Source organism: Beta vulgaris, chromosome 3, assembly GCF_026745355.1.
Source record: "Beta vulgaris subsp. vulgaris cultivar EL10 chromosome 3, EL10.2, whole genome shotgun sequence".
Lineage (NCBI taxonomy): Eukaryota > Viridiplantae > Streptophyta > Magnoliopsida > Caryophyllales > Amaranthaceae > Beta > Beta vulgaris.
In genome coordinates this window covers 39,072,880-39,097,241 of record NC_079204.1, presented here as the reverse complement: position 1 = coordinate 39,097,241, position 24,362 = coordinate 39,072,880, and the positions used below count along the sequence as shown (strand labels likewise).

The window sequence follows — 24,362 nt, the reverse complement described above, 5'->3', positions numbered from 1 at the left end:
CTAGGGTTTCACTAAAAGATAAGTATTTAAAAAAAAATCAGAATTTTCTTTTCTCTCCATCTTTCTTTTTTGAACGTAAAAAAATCTGATTTTTAAAAAAAATCTGATTTCGAAATTTTTTTTTTTAAAAGATAAAAATCTGATTTAATAAATAAAAACAGTTTCATAAAATCTGATTTATTAGATTTTCTTTATCTTTCAGAATAAAAATCTTATTATAACAAAATAAATTTTATAAAATAGTTACAAAAATTTGGGATATTACATCTACTCTCCCTTAAAAGAAAGTTCGTCCTCGAACTTTAACGTTATCGTTCGCTACTAATATGCAAACAAAAAGTTAGTATCACATTCTACCCCCTTAAAGAGTTTCGTCCCCGAAACTCAAGCGTACCTGCTGAAAAAGTTCGGGATATCGATTTTTCATATCATCTTCGGCTTCCCAAGTAGCCTCTTCAGAAGTTTGACTTGACCATAACACCTTGACTAGTTTTACGCCTTGTTCCGGGTACTTCTCGTTTTGGTATCAAGGATTTAACTGGGCGTTGCTCAAAGGATAAGGTTCATCTAGTTCAATGGTTTCAGGTTGAATGATATGGGTAGGATCATGGACATATTTTCGAAGTTGAGACACATGAAAGACGTTATGGACATTAGCTAACTCCATTGGTAAGGCTAATCTATAGGCTACTTCCCCAATTCGTTCCAAGATCTCATATGGTCCAATGTAACGTGGACTCAACTTTCCTTTTACCAAATCTCATGACCCCTTTGTTGGTGACACTTTTAGCAAAGCCTTCTCCCCAACCTCAAATTCCATCTCCCTTCTATTCTGATCTGCGTAAGCCTTTTGTCTATCTTGAGCTGCCCTCATGTGCTCCTGAATAAGCCTAACTTGTTTCGTTGTTTCTTCAATCATCTCAGGCCCTAAAGTCATCGTCTCACTTATGTCACTCCAACACAAAGGACTCCTACATTTTCGCCCATACAATGCTTCATACGGTGCCATCTTTATGCTTGAGTGATAACTGTTGTTATACGAAAACCTCTATAGTTGGCAAATAATCATCCCAAGATCCTCCAAAGTCTATCACACATGCTCTCAACATATCCTCCAATGTTTGAATTGTTCTCTCTGTCTGTCCATCTGTTGCAGGGTGGAAAGCTGTACTAAATTTGAGCAATGTCCCAAAGGCTTGTTGTAACCTCTCCCAAAACTTGGACAAAAATCTCGAGTCTCTATCTGAAACGATATCCTTTGGTACTCCATGCAGTCTAACAACCTCTCGCACATATGCACTAGCCAACTGTTGCATACTCCATGTATCCTTCATTGCTATAAATCTGGCCGACTTTGTCAATCGATCCACTATAACCCATATGGCATTCTTAGCTGACTTAGTAAGTGGTAATCCCATCACAAAACCATTGAAATAGACTCCCATTTCCAACTCGGCACTTCTAAAGGTTGCATCATTCCACCAGGTCTCATATGCTGAATCTTCACTTTCTGACACGTCAAACACTTTGCAACAAACTCTGCCACTTCACGTTTCATATTTTTCCACCAAAAATGCTGCTTCAAATCCTTATAGAGTTTATCTCCTCCAGGATGCACAGAATATGGCGTATTATGAGCTTCTTCCAAAATCTTTCTTTTTAACTCCTCATCCTTAGGCACACACCATCTTCCCTTGTACTTCACAACACCATTCTCATCAATGTCAAACTCGATGACAACTCCATCTTCTTTCATTTTCTTTATCTTCACCATCCACTCATCACTACTTTGCTTCTCTCGAATCTCCTCGAATAAGGTGGGTTGCACACATAGTGCATTCAATTGAGCTTCCACTTGCCCTTGCTCCATGACTTCTAAACTCATGCTCCTGAAATCTTCACACAATCTCTCAGATAACACCATCATGTTCATCGAATGACTAGTCTTCCTACTCAATGCATCAGCAACTTTATTCGCTTTACCCTCATGATACAATATCTCCAAATCATAATCCTTAATAGTTCAAGCCATCTCCTCTGTCTCATGTTCAACTCCTTCTGAGTAAATATATACTTCAGACTTTTATGATCAGTGAAAATCTTACATGACACACCATACAAATAATGTCCCAAATCTTCAATGCGAATACTACAGCAGCTAATCTAAATCATGAGTAGGGTAATTCTGTTCATAAGGCTTAAGTTGTCTCGAAGCATATGCTACCACCTTACCATGTTGCATCAATACACATCCTAACCCATTCTTAGAAGCGTCACTATACACCTCAAAACCTTCTAATCCAGATGGTAACGTCAAAACTGGTGCTGAAGTAAGTCTTTGCTTCAATTCCTGAAAAGCTTTCTCACACCTCTCATCCCACTGAAATCGAGTTGTTTTCTTCATCAAATTTGTCAAAGGTTGAGCTACTTTTGAGAAATCTTGCACAAACCTCCTATAGTAGCCAGCAAGTCCTAAGAAACTTCTAATCTCAGTCACATTACTAGGTCTCACCCATTCTGTTACTGCTTGTATCTTTGATGGATCTACAGCAACACCTTCCTTCGAAATCACATGACCTAAAAATGCAACTTTCTCAAGCCAAAACTCACATTTTGATAACTTAGCATACAACCTTTTCTCTCGAAGTATCTCCAAAACTTTCCTTAAATGACCTTCATGCTCTTCTTTTCCTTCGAATACACCAATATATCATCTATGAACACCACCACAAATCTATCTAAATACGGCTGAAATGTTCTATTCATAAGATCCATAAATGCTGCAGGTGCATTAGTAAGTCCAAATGGCATCACTGTGAACTCATAATGCCCATACCTCGTACGAAACGCTGTTTTTGGTATATCTTCCTCCGAAATTCTCAATTGGTGATACCCAGACCTCAAATCAATCTTAGAGAAAATTCCAGCACCCTTAAGTTGATCAAATAAATCCTCAATCCTAGGCAATGGGTACTTATTCTTTATTGTGACATTATTCAACTCTCTGTAATCATACACAACCTCAAGGTTCCATCCTTCTTTCGAACAAATAACACTGGTGCTCCCCAAGGTGAAACACTTGGCCTAATGTACCCTTTCTCCAATAATTCCTCCAATTGCACTTTCAACTCTTGCATCTCTGCAGGTGCCATCCTATATGGTGCCTTAGAAATAGCTCCAGTTCCAGGCACTAGGTCAATCTTAAAATCCATTTCTCTCACTGGCGGCATCCCTGGAATTTCTTCTGGAAAAACATCTTGGAACTCACTCACCACAGGTATTTGAGATATCTCTCCATCCTCCACACTCACATCCTTCACATGGCACAAATATATGGGTAGCCCTTCCTAATATAGGTTTTGAATGACATGGCTGACACAATACTGACTCCAGGTTTAGAAACAATTCCTTGATAGGATATTCTATTTCCCTTTGGCCCCCTAAGAGACACCTTTTGAGTATGACACTCTATCCTAGCTCTATACTTAGCAAGCCAATCCATTCCCAATATTACATCAAAGTCGGGTAAGTAACGGATAAGATCAGCAGGCAAATCAGATCCTAATATGGTAATGGGTATGTCTTGGTATAGAGAACTACAAGGAACTACTTCTCCTGAAGGTATTGTAATGAAAGTTTGACACAAGATTGAGGGTTTTAGACCTAACTTTTCAACAAATGAACTAGCTATGAAAGAATGAGACGCCCCAGAATCAAAAAGCAAGTAAGCAGGGTTAGAGTTTACGAGGAAAGTACCCGTCACAACATTGGCGTTGGTGTCTGCTTCATTTGGTTCATAACATAGATTCTTCCATTGTTGCCTCGAGCACCATTTCCATTGCCGTTCTGATTGTTGTTTCCTCCATTTGCTCGATTGTTATTCTGACCATTATGCTGAGTATTGTTCCCCCTTGAGCATTCGAAGTCTGACCCTGGAGTTGTTGTTGTTGTAGGGACGGTTATTGTTATTCTGGTTCTGATTAGGCCCATGACCATTCCTATTTCCCCCATTGTTTCCATTTTGTCCATTATTCTGACGCTTGGGACACTGATTAGCCTTATGCCTTTCTCTCCACAAGCATAACAAGTTATTGGGTCTCCTTGACAGGTAAATCCTGGGTGGCTTTTGTTACACTTTCTACAAGTAGGGTTCTGGGTACGGGATCCTTGCTGGTTTGATCTCCCCTGACCTTGGTAGTTGCTACGATTCCCTTGATAATTACCACCACCATTAGTGTGATTATTGCCCCATTATTATTGTTACCCCCATATCGAGGTTTCTTGTCATTTTCATGGTCATTTTGATTTGTAGGTGGGTATTTTCTCTTATTCCTTCCCATAACTTCCTCTTCACGCCTCAAAATCCTCTCAATATTAGAAGCCTTAGCATAAGCCCCTGAAAAGTTGCAGAAGTTGCTCCCCCAAGTCTGGTCTGAATTCTAAATGCTAACCATCCTCAAACTTTTGAGCCTTAGCTCTCTCATCTGGCACAACATTAGGGCAAAATCTAGCTAACTCATTGAACTTTTGGGCATACTCTTGCACAGACATAGTACCTCCCTGGTTAAATCTAGTGAACTCATTGTATTTCTGCCTCCTAATATGTTCAGGGAAAAATCTATCCTTAATAGCAACCTTAAAAGCATTCCAATTAAAGTTTTCCTGAGCTCTAACAATAGGTCCTTGACTCTCCCACCAAGTGTCTGCATCCTCCCTCAAATAAAAGGTAGCTTGGTCTACACAGGTGTCCCAGTAGCAGTGAATAACTTATCAAAGTCTCTTAGCCAGTTCTCTAAGAGTAAGGGGTCTTCCTTTCCTACATTGGAGGTTTAAGGGTTGCTAACTTCTTTGCCATAGCAGCTTGTGGGTCCTCTCCACCATTATTCCCTAATTGGTTTTGTAACACTAAACCCATACGTTGCGAAAGTTGTTCAAGAGATCTCATCTCTCAAGAGTTGTTCAGGGGTTTCAGCCATTTGTTCAAAAGTCCTCCTACGAGATCTAGTGTATACTTGATAGGTTTGCATACAATTCCTGCACATTAGCATTGGTATTACTACATCTATTCACCCATACATGGTCTTGCACATCGTTTTATTTACTCAATACAACTTTCATCATAAGAAAATTACATGACTCAACCAAACTATATTTCATCATAACATTTCAAGACAACCTTTGCATGCTTCCATCAAATTTGACAAGTAAACAACAATTATAACAAGAACTTAAACTCTATTCAACTCAAATAGTCAAGTAATAAGATTCCTAATAAAACACATATATAGGAACTTAGAGAATTTCAATACTACTAAAGAACTTAGTATACAACCTTATTAAAATATAAATTTCTAAATTCATGGTTAACGGTCATCCGACCAACATTTTCTTGTAGTTACAACATCTAAACATACAAGAACGAAAAGAAACAATTAATAAGCACTAAATAAGTGCTTTCACATTAAGGCACGTAAACCCTTTTCGATCCCACTCTCACAATTTATTTTAATGTTTATTAATACCTATATTATTTAACCTTAGACTCGTAATTATTTACAAATTTTATTAACTCCTAATTTATATTATTTATTATAACCTAAGCTCTGATACCAATTTGTAACACCCCAAAACTTTGGTTCTAAAACTTTATAAAATATTCACTTTTCATTAAAATATCTGACCAAACCTTTAGGGTGTTACCGCCGCATCTATTGTTCAAAATAAATGCAAGGCTAATTATTAGAAATAAAAATTTTAACTACAAACCAAAGTATCAAAATAAACCAAACTAAGTTGTCTAATTTAACCAAACAAAACTAAACAATCTCAAATGACAGTACTGTTATTAAACTAGGTGAACTTAAAAACTATAAATTCACTCATTCCTGCAACGTAGTCCCTTTCACCAACCTGCACAATATAAATAGGAAAGACAAGAAAAAACAAAAACACAAAAATTAGCGAAAGCTAAGTAATTACAACTCCATCCCGTAAAATAATAATAATAATAGTTATATTTTAAAAATAATTTTTATAACATACATACAAATATAATACAATCAGACAAGTATAACATAATACAGACAAGTATATAATATGATTAACCATTTCAATTATTCAAGTTTATATGAGTCATACACAACAATTTTATTTATTAGAAGGGAATTGAACGTCAGTAGGCCGGGACTAATCCCAGTAACCACCTACTTCAACATGGGTCGTCACCCAGATAATTAAGAGTAATGGCCAATATCGTTTTGCAGAACGTCCCTAGTGTGCACACCCCTCACTAATCTAATGGGTATCCGCAATGCGCACCAATAGTATTAGGAGGAAGACAATAAAGAGTTGTAACAAATAAAATCAAGTACTGTTCATCACCTATGGAGGATCCAATCCACAGGATAATTCCCTCAATATTTCCACTTTACGTGATTAATAGATTTTAAAAGTTGTGACACATCAAACATCACATTAACATTAAAGGAACATCTTAGTTCAATAATATTTTTCACAACTTAGCCACTTAATAAATTATATAATCAACGTCCATAATTCATAGTAACCAATAATCCATCATTAGAGCCTCATAGAGTCACAATATATGTAACTTATAATACCGTTCGTACATCATTAACACACTAGTTATACCCATTAAGTACATTATCAATATTAGCATAATTTTAATCGATGGTATAATTAGGTACATTAAAATCCAATTCATAACAACAATACCAGTAGATACATATATATTATACGCGGATAATAGTACTATAGTAATAAATAATAATAATAATAATTTTAGTCATAGAAAGTACTATACTATTCCTGTCACATAATATACATCTAACATAAACATAAATCACATAACACATGTATTACACATAGCACATACAATTCCTAACGGGATTCTAGTTGTTGATGGACATTGTGAATTACCTAAACGCGTCCCAATATAGCAATATCAACTAAAAGTCGCCTTCTACGAAGTTTCCGTCTACAACAAATAATATAACCTAAGTTAGTCACTTATGAATATCCGAAAAAATAATTAACCACAGTTTACAAGATAAATAATTACAAAAGGAAAGAAAGAAGAAAAAAAAAAATAAAAAAATTGAGGAAAAGCGTGACAGGTGCAACAGGTGCACAAAATTCAATATATATCATAACACCCTGTGAGTTGTGGCAGCAAGTCACAACTCTCCGTGAACTTGCTGTCCACACTCAATAAATTTTTTTTTTTTTTTCAAAACATCAAGCCTATAAAGGAACCTTTGTTCCTATTTAACCATTATTCCACCGAAAAACCAGAAGAACAGAAGAAAGAATAAAGAAGACGGAAGAAGGAAGAAGAGAAGAAGAAGATCGGTCGCGGACTCCGGTCAAGTCGCCGGAGTCACGTCGGGTTTTAAAAATTTACATCATTTTTGTTTAAAACCTTCGAAAATAACAATGGTAATTCTAGATCTGAAATTCAGAACTTACCAAAGAGATGAAGAAAGTGAATTATGTGAGAATTTCTGGGTGTTTGGGGATATATATATGTATGTAAATCTAGGGTTTCACTAAAAGATAAGTATTAAAAAAAAAATTCAGAATTTTCTTTTCTCTCCATCTTTCTTTTTTGAACGTAAAAAAATCTGATTTCGAAATTTTTTTTTTTAAAAGATAAAAATCTGATTTAATAAATAAAAACAGTTTCATAAAATCTGATTTATTAAGATTTTTCTTTATCTTTCAGAATAAAAATCTTATTATAGCAAAATAAATTTTATAAAATAGTTACAAAAATTTGGGATATTACACTAGGCCACCAAAAATGCTTCTTCAAATTCGTATAAAGCTTATCTCCTCATGGATGTATGGAATACGGTGAACTATGGGCTTCCCTTAGGATTCTCGTCTTGAGTTCCTCGTCCTGTGGTATACATAATCTTCGTTTATACTTCGCATGCAACGCCATTGTCGTCGATATTGAACTCTGGTGCTTGACCATTTTCTTTCATCTCTCTTAACTTGCTTAGCCACTTATCTGCAGCTTGTTTCTTCCGAATCTCCTCAAATATGTCCGGTCCCACGGTAAGAGCATTCAATTGGGCTGTCACATAACCGGGTTCTACTATTTCCAAATTCAATCTATTGATCTCCTCACACAGTTCATTTGCCAAAATCAACACGTTTAGCGAATGAGCGCTCTTTCTACTCAACGCGTCAGCTACTTTGTTCGCTTTTCCTTCTTGATCAATCTTTCAAGTCATAGTCGTTTATAAGTCTTGTCTTTGTCTCATATTCAACTCCTTTTGCGTATACAGATACTTCAAACTCTTGTGATCTGTATAGACTTTACACTGCACTCCATACAAGTAATGTCTCCAAATTTTCAGCGCAAACATGTTTGATTCGGGAGCAACTTATTCTTTTGTGTCGTTATCTATCCTTAAGAGTCTAAGGTTAGTAGTTTATGAAGATATTGACTTGCCTATCAGTATACCTACTGTAGAGATCATAAGGTGTACCAAATTGTTTAAAAATTTGCCTCTGAAGATAGGAGACTGTGTATTTCCATCTGATTTAATAGAGTTTAATTTGGGATAAAAAATGTCAAACTAATTTAGGCTAGACTTCAAGCTGCTCAAGATAGGCAAAAGAGTTATGCCGACTAAAACGATGCGAAGATGAGTTTGCAGTAGGTGATAAAGTGTTTTTGAAAGTATTACCAACTAAGGGCGTCATGAGATTTGGGAAAAATGGCAAGTTAAGTGCCAAATATGTAGGCCCATTTGAGATCTTGGAGCAAATTGGGAAAGTAGCTTGTAGGTTGGCATTGCTAATGGAGTTTGAGAAGATGCATGATGTTTTCCACATTTCTCAACTCAAGTGATATATCCCTAATGAGCGTCATGTTTTGGCACCTGAGAGGATACAGATTGATAGTAGTCTCATATATGAGGAAAGGCCTGTGAAGATCCTTGACAGAAAGGTGTGTACTACACGCAATAAGGATGTCCATATCGTGAAAGTACTTTGGTTTAATCACGAGTCTGAAGAGGCAATGTGGGAAGCTGAAGAGGAAATGAAGAAGAAATATCCAGAATTGTTCCTTAACGTGAGTTACAAGGGCGTAACTCGTTTTCTTTAAGGGGGGTAAAATAAGATAGAATTTCGCGCTTTTTACCTATTTTTATGAGATTTTTATGCATTTTATGATGCTTATTTTGGCGATTTGCACATGTTGGCGCAAAATAAATAGATTCTCCGCATAGAAAAATGTGTTCAAGAAGTAACACAAGTATTTCTCAAATGAAATTTAGATCAAATTTTTCGAAATATGGGAGTTTTGTTTGAAGTTTCGGGACGAAACTTCTTGTAAGAAGGGTAGACTGTAATCCCCCGTAAATTTATGGATTTATAAATATATTTTAGTATATATATTTATATTTACATATAATTTTGCTTAAAATAATTTATTTATTTAAAAGGTTGACTATTTTGAAAGTCAAAGGAATTATTTTAAGGCTTTAAGGAAGTTAAAATATTTTGTTAAGTGCGCTTTGAAAAATATTTAAAATACAATCTAAGATTTGAAAAAGGAGTTTAAATGGGCTTGAGGAACCCAAATACTAATTGGACTAGGAAAAGGACTTCTAGTGATGTTAGGAGTTTTAAATCATCAATCCTATTCATCGTTCAATCTTACTTAGAACCCAATTGCCTTTTCCTAAACCCAAAAGGAAACATACCTATAAATACCTTTAAACCCAAATATTTTACCTACATAAATTTTCACTCTCCTCCCTCCGTCTCACAAAAGCAGCCCACCTATTTCTTTCTCCCTATTCAAGTTTCTCCTCTCCTTCCTCCTTTTTTCTCTTCCAATAAACACTTTCTTCCTCCACAAGAAATCCCACAACTACACCACCGCCATCATCACCGCCGACCACCTGTTATGCCGGCGTGCTTCTATCTTGGCCACTAACCACCTTTTTAGGGTGTTAAAGATTGGAAAATCATAGTAACATGTTATAAACTATGAAATTGATTAAACTTATGAATTTAAGCATGTTTAAGTGTGTTTAAAGGGAGTTTTGATAAATTATAAGTTGCTGGAATTTTAGAAAGGTTGTTATTAATGGAGTTTTATGGATTTTAATGACTAGTATAGTAGTATTATGCTAGGGAATATAAGTAATTGAAGTTTTAATAATGAAAACAACTTTTAAATATTTTTAAAGGAGATTTAAAGTATTTTAAAGTTACTGGAATTTATTCGGAGTATTGATTATAAATTTTATTGGTTGTTTTAGGCGTATAATTCTCTGTAGGCGACTTCTAGTGGCCTATCAATTTGTCTACACAAGGTACGTACATACCTATGTGTTGTTTGATGTAGTATCATGATTTAAGGAAGGAAAGTTATGTAGTATCATGTATAGGAACTTTGTGAGTTCATATATGATTACTATTATGATTGGATTTTACATGTTTTATGCATGTATGCAAATATGTTAAATATGAGATTTAATTATGAGATTGATATCATGTTTGTATGGAATATTGATGCAAGCATGTTTGTTGGGAACTTTATATATTAATTCACATGGGGGAATTAATATATTTATTAGTTGGATCATGATTGAATCATGTGTTCTCTTTTGTTATTATTCTCACTACACTATGACGGATGTGGGCCTTATTTGGTAAGTTGATAATTATACCTTTGAAAGGTAAGTTGGTTGTTGGCTAGGTTCAACAAATAAGAAAGATTAGATTAAGGAAGGAATTAATCTTGGGTTGTAAGTTGTATGATCACTTATTTAATCCTAAGATAAAAGAAATAAAGTTATGGATGTTTGATTATATATTATCTGTGTTGCTTGTGTGTCATTACAATTAATAATTGGTAAATCATGTAAAGTGAAACTTGGATAGTGATAAACTTTAGAATGGTACACGTCTCAAGTTGGACAAGCAGGAGTTGGGGTACATGGTGAGCGTGCCATGAATTTTTCTGGGAATTGGATTGATCACTGTTCCTATTTTCATTTAAAAGGTTCCTCGATATCGTAGGTCATTTGAATACGGAGTTGGGATCGTATTTCGTATTCCTAGGTGAATGCTGGTTTTTAGTTAGACAACTCGGTCCAATGGCTATCCCTTTAATGTAATGAAAGGTTGTTAAAGTTTACTTCAGTAAAAGTTATATGTAGATTGTTATGTTGTTATTTATCCATGCTTATTACTTATTAGTATCATGTTAGGAATGTTTAATTATTATTATGTAGTACTCAACTTTGCTGACTACGTGCTTTGTTTATATGTGTTGATCATGGCTTTGCCTTATTGGTCCTGTGATGATCCATTCTTGGTGAGCAGTTTCTCTAGTGCATTGACATCTAGAGGTGTGCAGATGATGCATCATGAGGTTTGGAGAATGGAGAGCTTGTGTAGCATATTGATATATCTATTGTTTTATAGTAGATACATTTATATTTAAGTTTGGTTTGAAGTTAAAGTTAATATTATTATTTGGTTTATAAAATTACGTTGTTATTTAATATTTTTCAGTTCTAAAGATAATTATATGTTTTCCGCTGCAAAATTTTGAATAAGCCGATACGTTATCACATGGGCGATAATGCTTTGATGATTCTCTAAGTTTCAAAGTATTTCTGTAAAAGAGAGAATTATCGGGGTGTCACAATGACCCGATCCGAAAATTTCGGATATCCGATGCGATACAATCTGAAATTTTCTGGATCCGATTCGGATCGCCTTTCCCGATCAAAAATTTTCGAATATCCGAAATGAACACTCCTACCCGGGTGTATCATGTGCGTGGTACACCCAACACTATTTTTTGTTCATTTACTTATTTAGAGCTCTATTGTACGATAAAAATTCCCCGTCTAAGTTTTTTACTAAATATTTACTAGAAACAACCTTTTTTAAAATACCAGTCCAGTAGATCTAATCTCCTGATCCATGCAGAAAGGAAAAATAATTTCATGTTCTTCCTTTCCACGAGGAAAGATTAGGGTTTTGTCAAGAAAACACACATATAAACAATTTAGCATGAAACAACTCTTTTTATGATCAGAAATTTTTTGTCAAATTTGATCATTAACTTTTATTTTCACCAAACCTTTCGCAAGGCTCGTACAATATTCAATTTTCTAAGATCCGTACAAATCAACGGTCCCGGATAGTGGTATAACTTCTAAGGGTCAACTAAATTAACAACCTTTCTTTTCTATATTTATTATTATTATTATTATTATTATTATTATTATTATTATTATTATTATTATTATTATTATTATTATTATTATTATTATCCAAAATTGTCAACAACTACCTAATATATATCACTTTTCATAAACAACTACCTAATATAAACTTTTTCTTATACAACTACCTAAGTTAACCATTCCGTCAACGTAACACTACCAAAGACGTTAATTTTTGAAATTTCCGTCACATGGGGCCCACCTTTTCTAATTTCCAACCAATTTTACTGCATTTCTAATTTCCTCACATGGGGCCCATTAAACTTACCCTTGCTTACCTTTGTTTGGCTTTTCATACCTATCCTTTAACTGTAATTCTTTCATTTTGATCTCACTCATCATCTTCAATTCTCATCCACCTTACTGTAATTCTTTCATCATCAATCACCATCTTCCTGAAAAAAGCTTCCCATTGTCGTTTATGCTTCTGTTTGCAAGTTATAATTTCCTCCCAAGATTATCACTTGTCCATGATGTCAAAGTTGCCACACCAATCTAATATTTGCAAATTTTGGGAAGAATTTGATTTGACAGAACTGTTGATGTGCTATTCATTCTTTGAATCCCACAAATTCAATAATAATTAGCGGAAAAAAAACAGAAATTTATCATAATTAATAAATCTCCCAATTTATAGAAAACCCTAATTTCAAACAAAATCAGAAGAAATCCCCAATTATATCACCAATGACATTAAATTTTTACCAAAAATACTATTCTATAAACCCTAATATCAAAAAGTGAAGGAAGGGGAACTTACCTGAAGAATTAAAAATCTTCAGTGAATATTTTGGCCTAAGTATTGACAATGTAAGATTTTCGAGGGTTTTATAATGCCTTAGATAGTTTTTAGGAGGGTATTGCAGTAAAATTGGTGGGAAATTAGAAAAGGTGGGCTCCATGTGACGGAAATTTCAAAAATTAACAACTTTGGTAGTGTTACGTTGACGGATTTGTCAACTTAGGTAGTTGTATAAGAAAAAGTTTATATTAGGTAGTTGTTTATGAAAAGTGATATATATTAGGTAGTTGTTGACAATTTTGGCTTATTATTATTATTATTATTATTATTATTATTATTATTATTATTTTTATTATTATTATTATTATTATTATTATTATTATTATTATTATTATTATTATTATTCTATTCGTGATGTAGATTGTTAACGTGTTCCTGTGAATGTAAGTCTTGTATTTTATACTAACTCCCTGCAATATTTTCTTTTCTTATTTATATTTCTTTTCATGAACACATTATTTTTTAAATTTGATTGCAATATTTATAACCTTGTATATGCATGTTATTATTGCTAATCAATACCCAAGAAACTGTTGTAACTAAATACTCCCTCCGTCTTTTATTAGTTTACCCCTTTTGACTTTTGACACTATTCACATACATGACTTTTACTATCTTTTGTAATTTGTATTTAAGGAAAAATATAGTCATGTGAGATCTTGTTGGATTCGTCTCAATGTGTATTATCCAAATGTCAACTTTTTGTAATTTTTGCTTATCGAAAATTAGACTTATTAAGGTTCAAATTAGTATCTCGGCAAATGTTCCCCAAAGAAAGGGGTAAACTAATAAAAGACGGAGGGAGTAAAATAATATAGACAACCTGCTAAGAACCCAGTAATCTGATTGTTGAATCACATGTCACTAAAAAAAGTAGTCTTTTATGTGTTTCTTGAACCAATATAGACTAATCTTTTTAGGGTGCATGAAAATTATTATGTGGTTGTTCTTCTGCATAAAACCTGCTATGAATTGTATTGAGTAGAGGCCAACAATAGGCGACATGGTTTCTAACCATGTTCCTACCCTCACCCCCGAACTCAATTTTGGTTTGTTGAACCCTAGTTTTGATGATGACAAAGGAACAAAGATGCAAACTAAGTACTGAACTAATGAGTTATTTAAGTGAGTGAATTTCAAGGTATCATTGAAAGGAACAAAGAGAATACTAAATCAAAGGAAGAAATCAAGTTTTGATTTTGAAGACTAAGTGAAGATGTTTCCCTATTTGATACTGGAGCAGCATTGGAGCAAGAAGAATAAAGCGATGCGTTTTATTTCTAGTTCCATTGTAAAGGAACGAGTAAAGATGGTAAGGAACTGTGGCAGTTTTTATTTGAGAATGATAGTTTGTTCCTTGGTAAGGAACAGACGATTTGGCACTAAACTAATGAGTTAAAGGAACTAACAAATAAGAGGACCTAGACTTAGGTTGAAGCATTACAACGGTACCTTGATGACAGTTGAGAAAATAATGCCTAGAATATAGGTAACCGTTTTATTTAAGAAAAAAAATCTGATTTTATGGAAAATCTTTTTAAGGAAAAGATTTTATTTTTCAAAAGATAATAAAAATATTATTTGGTTTTTACGGAAGTTATTAAAAGATAATATTTTTATTAAAGAGCTGACACCGAGGACTTAAACTTCCGCCACGAAGTAAGCAAAAAATGAGAGTCTAGAGAGAGAGAGAGTGCCGCTTCTCTCTAGGAAAATTTTCATCAATCTTTCTTATTTTGGACCTCAGTGAAAGCTAGAGCAAAGGCAAAAGGTTCTAAAAAAGGAAATGGTGGAAAGAAGAAGCACCAAAGTTCGAGAAATCGAAAAGAAAAAAAGAAACCTCAGAGTGGAGATGCTAGGAAATTGAAGAATGTGAATGAAATCAATGATGTTGCAGCTCTCAGCTGGACATCGGAGGAGGAAAATGACAATGAGTCTCATGCCTCGGTGGATTTTGCGGCGTCAAATATGGATAGAGCGAATTTTGAAGCAGCTAGGGAGCATGTAGCAAGCTGGGTAGCATCGGTACGTACTCCTTTACGTCAGTCTGTTCCTCAACTGGTAAATCCATCACCGCATACAATGCAACAGTTACAGAGTAATCCAGGTAATACGAACTGGAGAGCCTCTTTGTTTGAGAGTATTCAGGAGGAAGGGATTGATTTAAGTAATGCTGGTAATGTGAATAATGATGGTGAACATAATGTGAGGGTAGAGGATGTAAAAAGATTTGCTCCTATTGCTGATACTCATAATGTTACTCAAAATGTTATCAAAATTACAGATGATGATGTGAAATCGGAGATTGATTTCTGGAATAGTGCTGTTGTATGTTATGTTTTGGGAATTAAACCTCCACACAGGATCATTGATGGATTCATTCGTCATGTATGGGGTAAGTTTGGAGTGGAGAGGGTTGTCATGAAGTTGAATGGAGTATTATTCATAGTCCGATTTAGAACACTAGAGGGGAAGCAGACGGCTATGGATGCTGGTCCGATTCTATATGACAAAAAATCGGTCATTATTAAGAATTGGACACCAGAATTGGATTTATCAAAGGAAATGGTTCCTGTGGTTCCTACCTGGGTACAAATTCCAGGGTTGAACTTGAAGTATTGGGGCCCTAGAGCGCTGAACAAGATAGTTGGAGCAATAGGGAAACCAATCAGAACTGATAGAGCAACAGCACAGAAAGATTCAATTGAATTTGCGAGAGTTCTTGTTGAAGTAAGGATTGATCAGGAATTTCCCAGTGAACTAAGGTTTGAAAATGAGAATGGAGTGGAATTTATTCAAGGAGTGAAATATGAGTGTAAACCAATCTTCTGCAAAGATTGTGGAGGTATAGGGCATACAATGGAGGAATGTAGGGCAAAGAAGCAAGAAATTCAGGTGAGAATGAGTAGGCCAAAGCAGGTTTGGGTGAGAAAGCCAGGGGGATTAGTTGCTGGAACTAATCAACAGACAACTCATTCTGTAGCCAAACAGTCTAAGGGTAATGAAAAGGGATAAGCTGATGTGCAAGAACAAGTGACTACTACAGCTATCATTCAGAGGGGTATGGAGCAGATACAGCCTGTGATGCAGGTTCATAACACTGAAGAGGGAGGATGTCATGAAGGAGTTGAATTCAGGGAGGTGAGTTGCAATGAGGCAGGAGGGGTGGAGGAGGTAATCATGCTTCCTCATGGCTAGTATTGGATTCTGGAACATCCGGGGCCTGAGCAGTCCTAATAAGCACTCTGATGTAAAATGGTTTTTAAATCATTACTCAATAGGTCTGTTTGGGTTCTTGGAAAGAAGGGTGAAGGCTGTAAATTTTGATAAAGTCTTCCCTAAAATATGTAAGGATTGGAGTATAGTCACTAATTATAGCTACCACCCAGGTGGCAGAATATGGCTAGCTTGGATTCCAAGTTTGTTTGTGGTAGATATCAGAAGTCAAGGGGATCAGTTTGTGCATTGTGAAGTGTTGCATAGAGCTTCAGGGAGATTTTTTTGGCTGACTATTGTTTATGGGTTAAATGATAGAGCTGAGAGAAAGAGGTTATGGAGCAAGTTATGCCAGTTAGGAAGTAATATGCAGGGAGCCTGGATTGTGATGGGAGATTATAATAATGTGTTGAATTTGGAGGATAGGTTTGGTTCTGCAGTAACTCTTGATGAAGTAGGAGAATTTAGACAGTGTGTGAGGGATTGTAAGATCATGGAATTTCAGATGTCAGGCCCTTTTTTTACTTGGTCTAACAAGCAGGAGGGTGATCATAGAGTGTTCTCAAAGATTGACAGAGTGTTTGTCAATGATGTATGGATGGACACTTTTGTTAATTGCTGTGCTGAATTTTTGCTTGAAGGGATTTTTGACCACTGCCCTTGTGTGATTAAATTGGTGAAGCCTGTGGTGACTAAACCTAAATCCTTTAGGTTCTATAATATGTGGATGGATGCTCCAGAGTTTATGTCTAAGGTGAAAGAAGTATGGAGAAGTAATGTGGATGGTGTAGCAATGTTCAAGGTTGTGGCTAAGCTAAAACAACTGAAGCCTGTGCTTAAAACATTGAATAAGAATAAATTCTCAGACATTGAGAATGAAACTGCTGCAGCCTTAGTTAAACTTATGGAGGTGCAACAGAGAATTCAGCAAGATCCTAGGAACAGTGAGTTACATAAAGAAGAGGAGGAGAATAGGAAGAAGTATGAGTTCTTAAATAAGGCTAAAATGAGTTTTTTGCAGCAAAAGGTGAAGAGTGAATGGCTTAAGGGAGGTGATGATAACACAGCTTATTTTCATGCCTGTTTGAGGAAGAGAAGGCTGCAAAACCATATTAGCAGAATTCAAGATAGTCAAGGTGTGTAGCAGGACACCCCTGAAAAGATAGAGGAGGCCTTTGTTGGATACTACAAGATCTTGTTAGGCACTGAAGAAGGGAGGAAAACAAAGGTGAGTAGAACAATTGTTAATGAAGGGCCCTTGCTCACTCATGAACAACATATCAGTTTGTGTATGCCTTTCTCAGGAGAGGATGTGAAGAGAGCATTGTTTGATATTGAGGATAACAAAGCAGCTGGTCCTGATGGGTTCTCAAGTGGTTTTTTTAAGAAGACATGGGAGTTTACTGGTCCAGACATCATCAAGGCAGTATTGGACTTCTTTTCCACAGGAAAACTCCTTAAACAGGTGAATGCTACAAATTTGTGTCTTATCCCTAAGTGTGAACAAGCTGATGATGTCACTAAGTATAGACCAATTGCTTGCTGCAATGTGCTCTATAAAATTATTTCTAAAATGTTGTGTCAGAGATTAAAATTAGTTCTTCCACACATCATTAATCTTGTGCAAAGTGCTTTTGTGGAGAGTCGAGTTATAATGCATAATATATTCCTATGTCAAGACTTAATGAAACAGTATATGAGAAAGAATGGTCCTGCAATGTGTACTATTAAGGTTGATCTTAGGAAAGCATATGACTCACTGAATTGGGATTTCATTAAAGATCTGTTGGTGGCTATGAAGTTCCCTGAGCAATTTGTTCACTGGGTGATGGTGTGCATTACAACTCCCTGCTTTTCCTTGAGCTTTAATGGGGTAATGTGTGGTTTTTTTAAAGGAAAGAAGGGTTTACGTCAAGGAGATCCAATATCCCCATTACTATTTGTAATAGCAATGGAATACTTGTCTAGATTACTGAAAAGGATGAGTAGGAAGGATGGTTTTGAGTATCATAATAGATGTGCCCTTCTTCAACTCACTCACTTAGTTTTTGCTGATGATCTGATGATGTTTTGTAAAGGTCATGTTAGCTCTGTAATGTTATTGATGAGAGATATGAAAGCCTTTCAAGATGCTTATGGCTTGACTGCAAGCAAAGAAAAAATGGCAGTGTAATTTGGAAATGTGAATGAAGAGATGCAGGAGAGAATTGTTCAAGTAACTGGATTTCAGAAGGGTTCCTTCCCTTTTAGATATCTAGGAATTCCCATTAGTTCTAAAAGAATCACAAAGGCTGATTGTGATCTGCTGACAGATAGAATGTTGAAAAGAATTTTGTGCTGGAGTTCGAGGAATTTATCTTATGTTGCAAGGGTTGTCTTAGTGAATTTTGTACTTCTGAGCTTACACATATATTGGGCTCAAATTTTCTTGATCCCAAAAGGTGTTATGATTAGAATTACACAGATATGCAGGGCTTTCTTGTGGGAGGGGAAGGTAATACTTCACAAAACTCCTCCTGTTGCTTGGGTAGATCTGTGCAAGACTAAGAAAGATGGAGGTTTGGGTATAAGAGATTATATACGGTGGAACTTAGCAGCCATGGGAAAATATGTGTGGCAAGTTTCTCAGAAGGAAGATCTCTTGTGGATAAAATGGATCCACTGTGTGTACATTAAACAACAAGACTGGTGGGGGTACTCTGCTCTTGCAATAGCTAGTTGGGGATGAAAAGTAATCTGTAAGGCAAAGGAGAAGTTTAAGCTAGCTTATAACAACAACAAGTGGCTGGATGGTTCTGAGATATACATCAAAGAGGTTACAAGTGGTTAATGGGTGATTTACCTAGAGTAAGATGGCACTATTGGGTCGGAATTCATACAACATTCCCAACATTCATTTATGGGTGCTTGCTGCCCTAGGTAAATTGAAGACTAAAGATAAACTATATCAAGCTGGGGTGTGCAGTGATCAGGATTGTTTGCTGTGTATTCATGGTCAGGATTCCTGCTCTCATCTCTTTTTTTACTGTCAGTACAGTAATAAAGTCACATCAGGTCTGGATTGGTTAGAGTTGGCTTCTCTCATAGCAGGAGAACTTGTATGTGAGTTGGAAAAAGTGGGGAAGGAAATATAATAGCACAATTAAGAAGAAGTTTTGTTATGCTACTTTAGCTGCAACTGTGTATTATATATGGTATGCTAGAAATACAGCACTTTGGAAGCAGATGGTTATTCATCCTGATCAGATTGTCAGAATTATGAAGAAAGAAGTTTCCAGCAAAGTTGCTCTTCTGTAGAAGGACAATTGGAAGAATGCAGAAAAGGATTGGGTTGCTGCTAGGAGAAACTTATTGTAATGCAGCTGTAATGTAGTTCCCTGGGCTGTTTTTGTTGTTTTGTTGCTGTATATGTTCTGTGTTGTGCTGCTGATGTTTTGAATGTTGTTTGGTGATGCTGTAATGCATTTTTGGTAATAAAATCTCTTACCTTTTACCAAAAAAAAAAGATTTAATTTCAGATTTAATAATCAATATGTTTTTTTTAAATAAATCAAATTTTCGAGTAATGCTCAAAGTGGTTACTATAATTAAGGAGCAGTAACTAAAAACACTCCCACGTTTAGCAGTGTTCATGTGATCATGGGATGTTTTGAGGAACGTGTTCCTTGAGGTAAGGAACATCATGGGATAATGGTTTTTGACAAATACATGTTTTAATTCCCACGTTCTAAATTACTACCACTGTAAATATTAATGTCGAATTAAGTTCCAAAGTGTGTCTGACTAAGTGATTTAGTGAGTTTAACTAATTAAATGTCAGTGCCTTCATTCTCTCATAATAGCCATTTGTTCTTTGCTTCTTACTCTAATTCCACTAAGCTTATTTCGATCAATTGTATTTTGGTTTTTGGGGTAAGGGAACTTTGAGTGAAGTTCTGTAAGAGAGAAGGCTTTGAGTAAGCTTGTATGGTGAGAAAACTTCGAGTGAAGTTGAGAGGAACTGCTGTTAAGGGAACAGTGGTCTCAGGAACTTGAGTTTAGGAACTCAAGGTGTGGCTCGAGTTGAATTAGGTTGTAACAAGTTGTTTGGCCTAATTAGTGAAAGTTGAGTTTAAAACCCTAGTGGTCGAGGTTGTTTCTTCTTGTTGGGCCCAAGAAGTTTTTCCTCGTAAAAATCCCTTGTGTTCCTTTAGCTTGTTTATTCGTTTAAGTTTTAATTTCCGCAAAAAGTTACGTTTATTTCTACACACAATTCACCCCCCTCTTGTAGTGTTCCTAGGGAAATAACAATTGGTATCAGAGCTAGAACTCACGTAAGATAGGAAACCCTATTGAGAAAAAGATCCAAGGAACAATGAATACCACCGAGAAACTTGAAGAAGGTTATTCCACTCAAAGGCCTCCTATGTTCAATGGGAAGTACTACAACTATTGGAAGAACCGCATGGAGATATTCATCAAGGCTGAAAACTATCAGGTATGGAGAGTCATTGAAGTTGGTGATTTCGAAGTCACAACTACAAATGACAAAAATGAGGTAACTCTAAACCCCTCTCTGATTATGACAAACTGATTTTGAAAAAATGGAAGTAAATGCCATGGCTATTAAATTGTTATTTGGACTTGGACCCCATGAACATAATAGGATCATGGGATGCAAATCCGCAAAGCAAATATGGGATTTACTAGAAGTAACCCACGAAGGAACTAATGAAGTTAAAAGATCGAAAATTGATTTACTTATGAATCAATATGAACTGTTCTGCATGAAATCAAGAAAGCATCCGAGACATGTTTACTCGTTTTACTAACATTATAATGAGTTGGCTTCTCTTGGAAAGTTTATTTCATCTGAGGAACAGGTTCGAAAGGTTCTTAGGAGTCTTCCTAAGGACAGATGGATGGCTAAAGTCACTGCTCTTCAAGAAACAAAAGACTTCACTAAGTTCAACTTAGAACAGCTGGCAGGGTCACTTATGACTCATGAGCTTCACCTTGATACTGAATATGGTGAAAGCTCCAAATCAAAATCAATTGCTCTCAAAGCAGATGATGAAGATGATTCGGACTTCAGAAGAAGAAGAAGCAGCCCTCATGGTTTTCGAAAGATGTACAGGAACATGAAGAATGGAAACTTCAAAGGTAAAACTAAGAAATTTTCTAACAAAGCTGCTTGTCATAAATGTGGAAGTACAGATCACTTCATCAAGGAATGTCCTCTTTGGGAAAATGACAAAACCAAAGAAAGGAACAAGGAACGCTTTGCTGAAAGGAACAAAGAATCAAAAGCACCTTTCTCTAAGGCAAAGTGCGCAAAGCTATGATAGCTGCTTGGGGAGATTCAGAGACGGAAGAAGAAGAGGAACAACCAACTGAAGAAACAGCAAACCTTTGCCTCATGGCAAACATGACGAAAAAGAAGATGAAGAAAAATTGTGAGGTAAGTCAACATGTGACTTGAGTCAGACTAGATTGAAAACTAGGACTGAAATATATGATCTTCTTTATGATGCAATTCTTGAATGTAGAGATGAACGTGAAAAACGTGAACAAACGGAACAAGCCTTAAAGGTTTGCAAGAACACATAGAATGGCTTAAGAAAATGAGAACGATGTTGAAACTAGATTCTTTGATTTGTTTGATAAAAACTTAAAAATCAAAGAATTTATGAAGTTTGAAAAATGAAAATTATCTAATTAATTTAGAGATTTCACACTTGAAGGAATTTGTCCCTGTTCTGAGTTCCTTTGATATAAGATCAACCCCTTTGAAAGGATACAGATCTGAGATTGAAAAATTGAATAAAGAGAAAAATTTTTAAAGGAACAGATCTGTAATCTTAAAAAGGAACTGGTTGTCGCAAGGAACAGAGGCAAAACATGAAGTTCCTAAGTGGATTGAGAAACCACAGACCAAAAGGAAGGAAGGTCTTGGTTTTGAAAACTACAAGAAAAGGAACAAGACAAAGAAATATGTTGATCTACCTAGTGATAAGTTTGTATGTATTGTGGAAGGTAGGTCATTACATAAATCAATGTCAACTAAAATCTGAGATGATTGGGAAAAATGTGACAATAAGTAAGAAAAAATGGGTTGTCAAAACAAATCCTAGTCAAGAACAGGAACCCACGAAAGATGGGGTTCCTACAACTAACAATAGTTGATTTTTCAGGTTGGAGTGAGGGGGAACAACACATGGTATCTCGATAGTGGTTGTTCCAAGCACATGACAGGAGACAAAACAAGTTTCTCTCACTCACAACCTATGAAGGTGGAGTGTAACATTTGGTGATAATAAGAAAGGTAACATAGTTGCATGGGTAAGGTGGTAAGTCACCATACACTCCATTGAAAATGTATTTTTGTTGAAGGTCTAAAACATAATCTATTAAGCATTTCTCAATTCTGTGACAAAGGAAATACTGTAAAATTTGAATAAGAAAAATGCTTGATCATCAACATTAAAACTAAGAAGGTTATCTTGGAAGGAACAAGGAAAGGGAACACATACATTTGTGGATCTAGACCTTGTTCCTCAAATCAATTTAACTTGTCTTAGTGTTATTGAAGATGATTCACTTCTTTGGCACAAGCGTCTAGGATGCTAGCTTTTCATTACTTGAGAAACTTAGATCAAAAGATCTCTTGGGATTACCATCCATAAAATTTCATATTGATCAAGTTTGTGATGCATGTGCACGAGTAAAGCAAGTTAGATCCTCTGACAAGTCCAAAACGATTGTAAGTACCACTAAACCATTAGAGTTAATTCATATGGACTTATGTGGACCATGAGAATTCAAAGCAGAAGTGGAAAGAGGTATGTACTTGTGATTGTAGATGACTACTCTAGGTAACTTGGGTTATTTTTCTCTCTAGTAAAGATGAAACTTATGATGAGTTCCTTGTCTTTGCTAAAAGAGTTCAAAACTTAAGTGGCATAAAATAATGCACATTAGATCAGATCATGGCAAGAATTCGAAAATTATAAATTTGATGACTTAAGCAGAGATAATGGCCTAGATCATAATTTTTCTGCCCCTAGAACACCACAACAAAATGGTGTTGTAGAAAGGAAAAAGAACTTTGGAGGAAATGTCTAGAACCATGTTAATTGCTAGTGAACTTCCAAGGAACTTTTGGGCTGAAGCTGTTAATACTGCTTGTCACATAATTAATCGTGCCATGATGAGACCTATCATTAATAAAACTCCTTATGAACTTTACTTTGGAAAGAAACCAATATCACTATTTTAGAACATTTGGCTGCAAATGTTATGTGCATAATAATGGAAAAGATAATCTTGGAAAATTTGATGCAAGGAGTGATGAAGCAATATTTTTAGGATACTCCTCACATAGTAAAGCTTATAGAGTTATAATAAAAGAACTATGTGTGTTGAAGAAAGTATTCATAATCTTTGATGAATCTGACAATACAATCCAAGCATACAGGTTGATGACTATGAGATAGGGTTGGACAACCAAGTGAGAAAGCAGATTCACAAGAAGAAGAAGAAGTGAAAGAGGAAAGGAACGAGGAATTGAAAATAATGACATCAATGTATTCCTGTTCCTCAAGGAGAAGATGTTCTGTTCCTCAAATGAAGGAACTGAGTCCACAGGCTAACAGAGGAACAACTGAGCAGAGTTCCTCATCTACTCAAGGAACTCATGAGGAACACATGTTCCTATAAGAGAGTTTCAACCAAAACCTTGGAGATAACAAAAGTCACATCCATGGAACTCATAATCAGCGACATATCCAAAGGTACGCAAACTAGATCTCAGTTAAGGAACTTTTGTGCATTTCATGCGTTCCTATCAATGATGGAACCAAGAAATCATGAAGAAGCCTTAACTGACTCTAATTGGATTACTCAAATGCAAGCTGAATTAAATGAGTTTGAAAGAAACAAGGTATGGCATCTAGTTCCTTCATCTAAACAACAAAAAGTAATTGGCTTAAAATGGGTGTTTAGAAAAAACTAGATGAATATGGAACCATTGTAAGAAAAAAGCTAGACTTGTAGTAAAAGGTTATAATCAACAA

At 35.5% G+C, this 24,362-nt stretch overlaps 1 protein-coding gene across 1 annotated transcript; it reads left to right on the top strand.

Moving 5' to 3' along the window:
- The first annotated feature begins 3,566 nt into the window (after positions 1–3,566).
- On the top strand, positions 3,567–18,481 carry LOC125495646 (uncharacterized). The gene is made up of 4 exons (XM_057393367.1): positions 3,567–3,621; positions 14,840–16,090; positions 16,374–17,444; positions 17,613–18,481. Exons 1-4 carry the CDS (start codon positions 3,567–3,569, stop codon positions 18,479–18,481), a joined length of 3,246 nt encoding a protein of 1,081 aa, XP_057249350.1.
- The last annotated feature ends 5,881 nt before the right edge of the window (positions 18,482–24,362 follow it).

Excerpts from the sequence above, each read along its gene's own strand:
- LOC125495646 (XM_057393367.1), top strand. The coding sequence starts at position 3,567 with ATGGTAATGGGTATGTCTTGGTATAGAGAACTACAAGGAACTACTTCT. Across the intron at positions 16,091-16,373 it reads TGTAGCCAAACAGTCTAAGG|GTCTGTTTGGGTTCTTGGAA; the intron begins GTAATGAAAAGG and ends ATTACTCAATAG. Across the intron at positions 17,445-17,612 it reads CAGAATTCAAGATAGTCAAG|GAGAGGATGTGAAGAGAGCA; the intron begins GTGTGTAGCAGG and ends TGCCTTTCTCAG.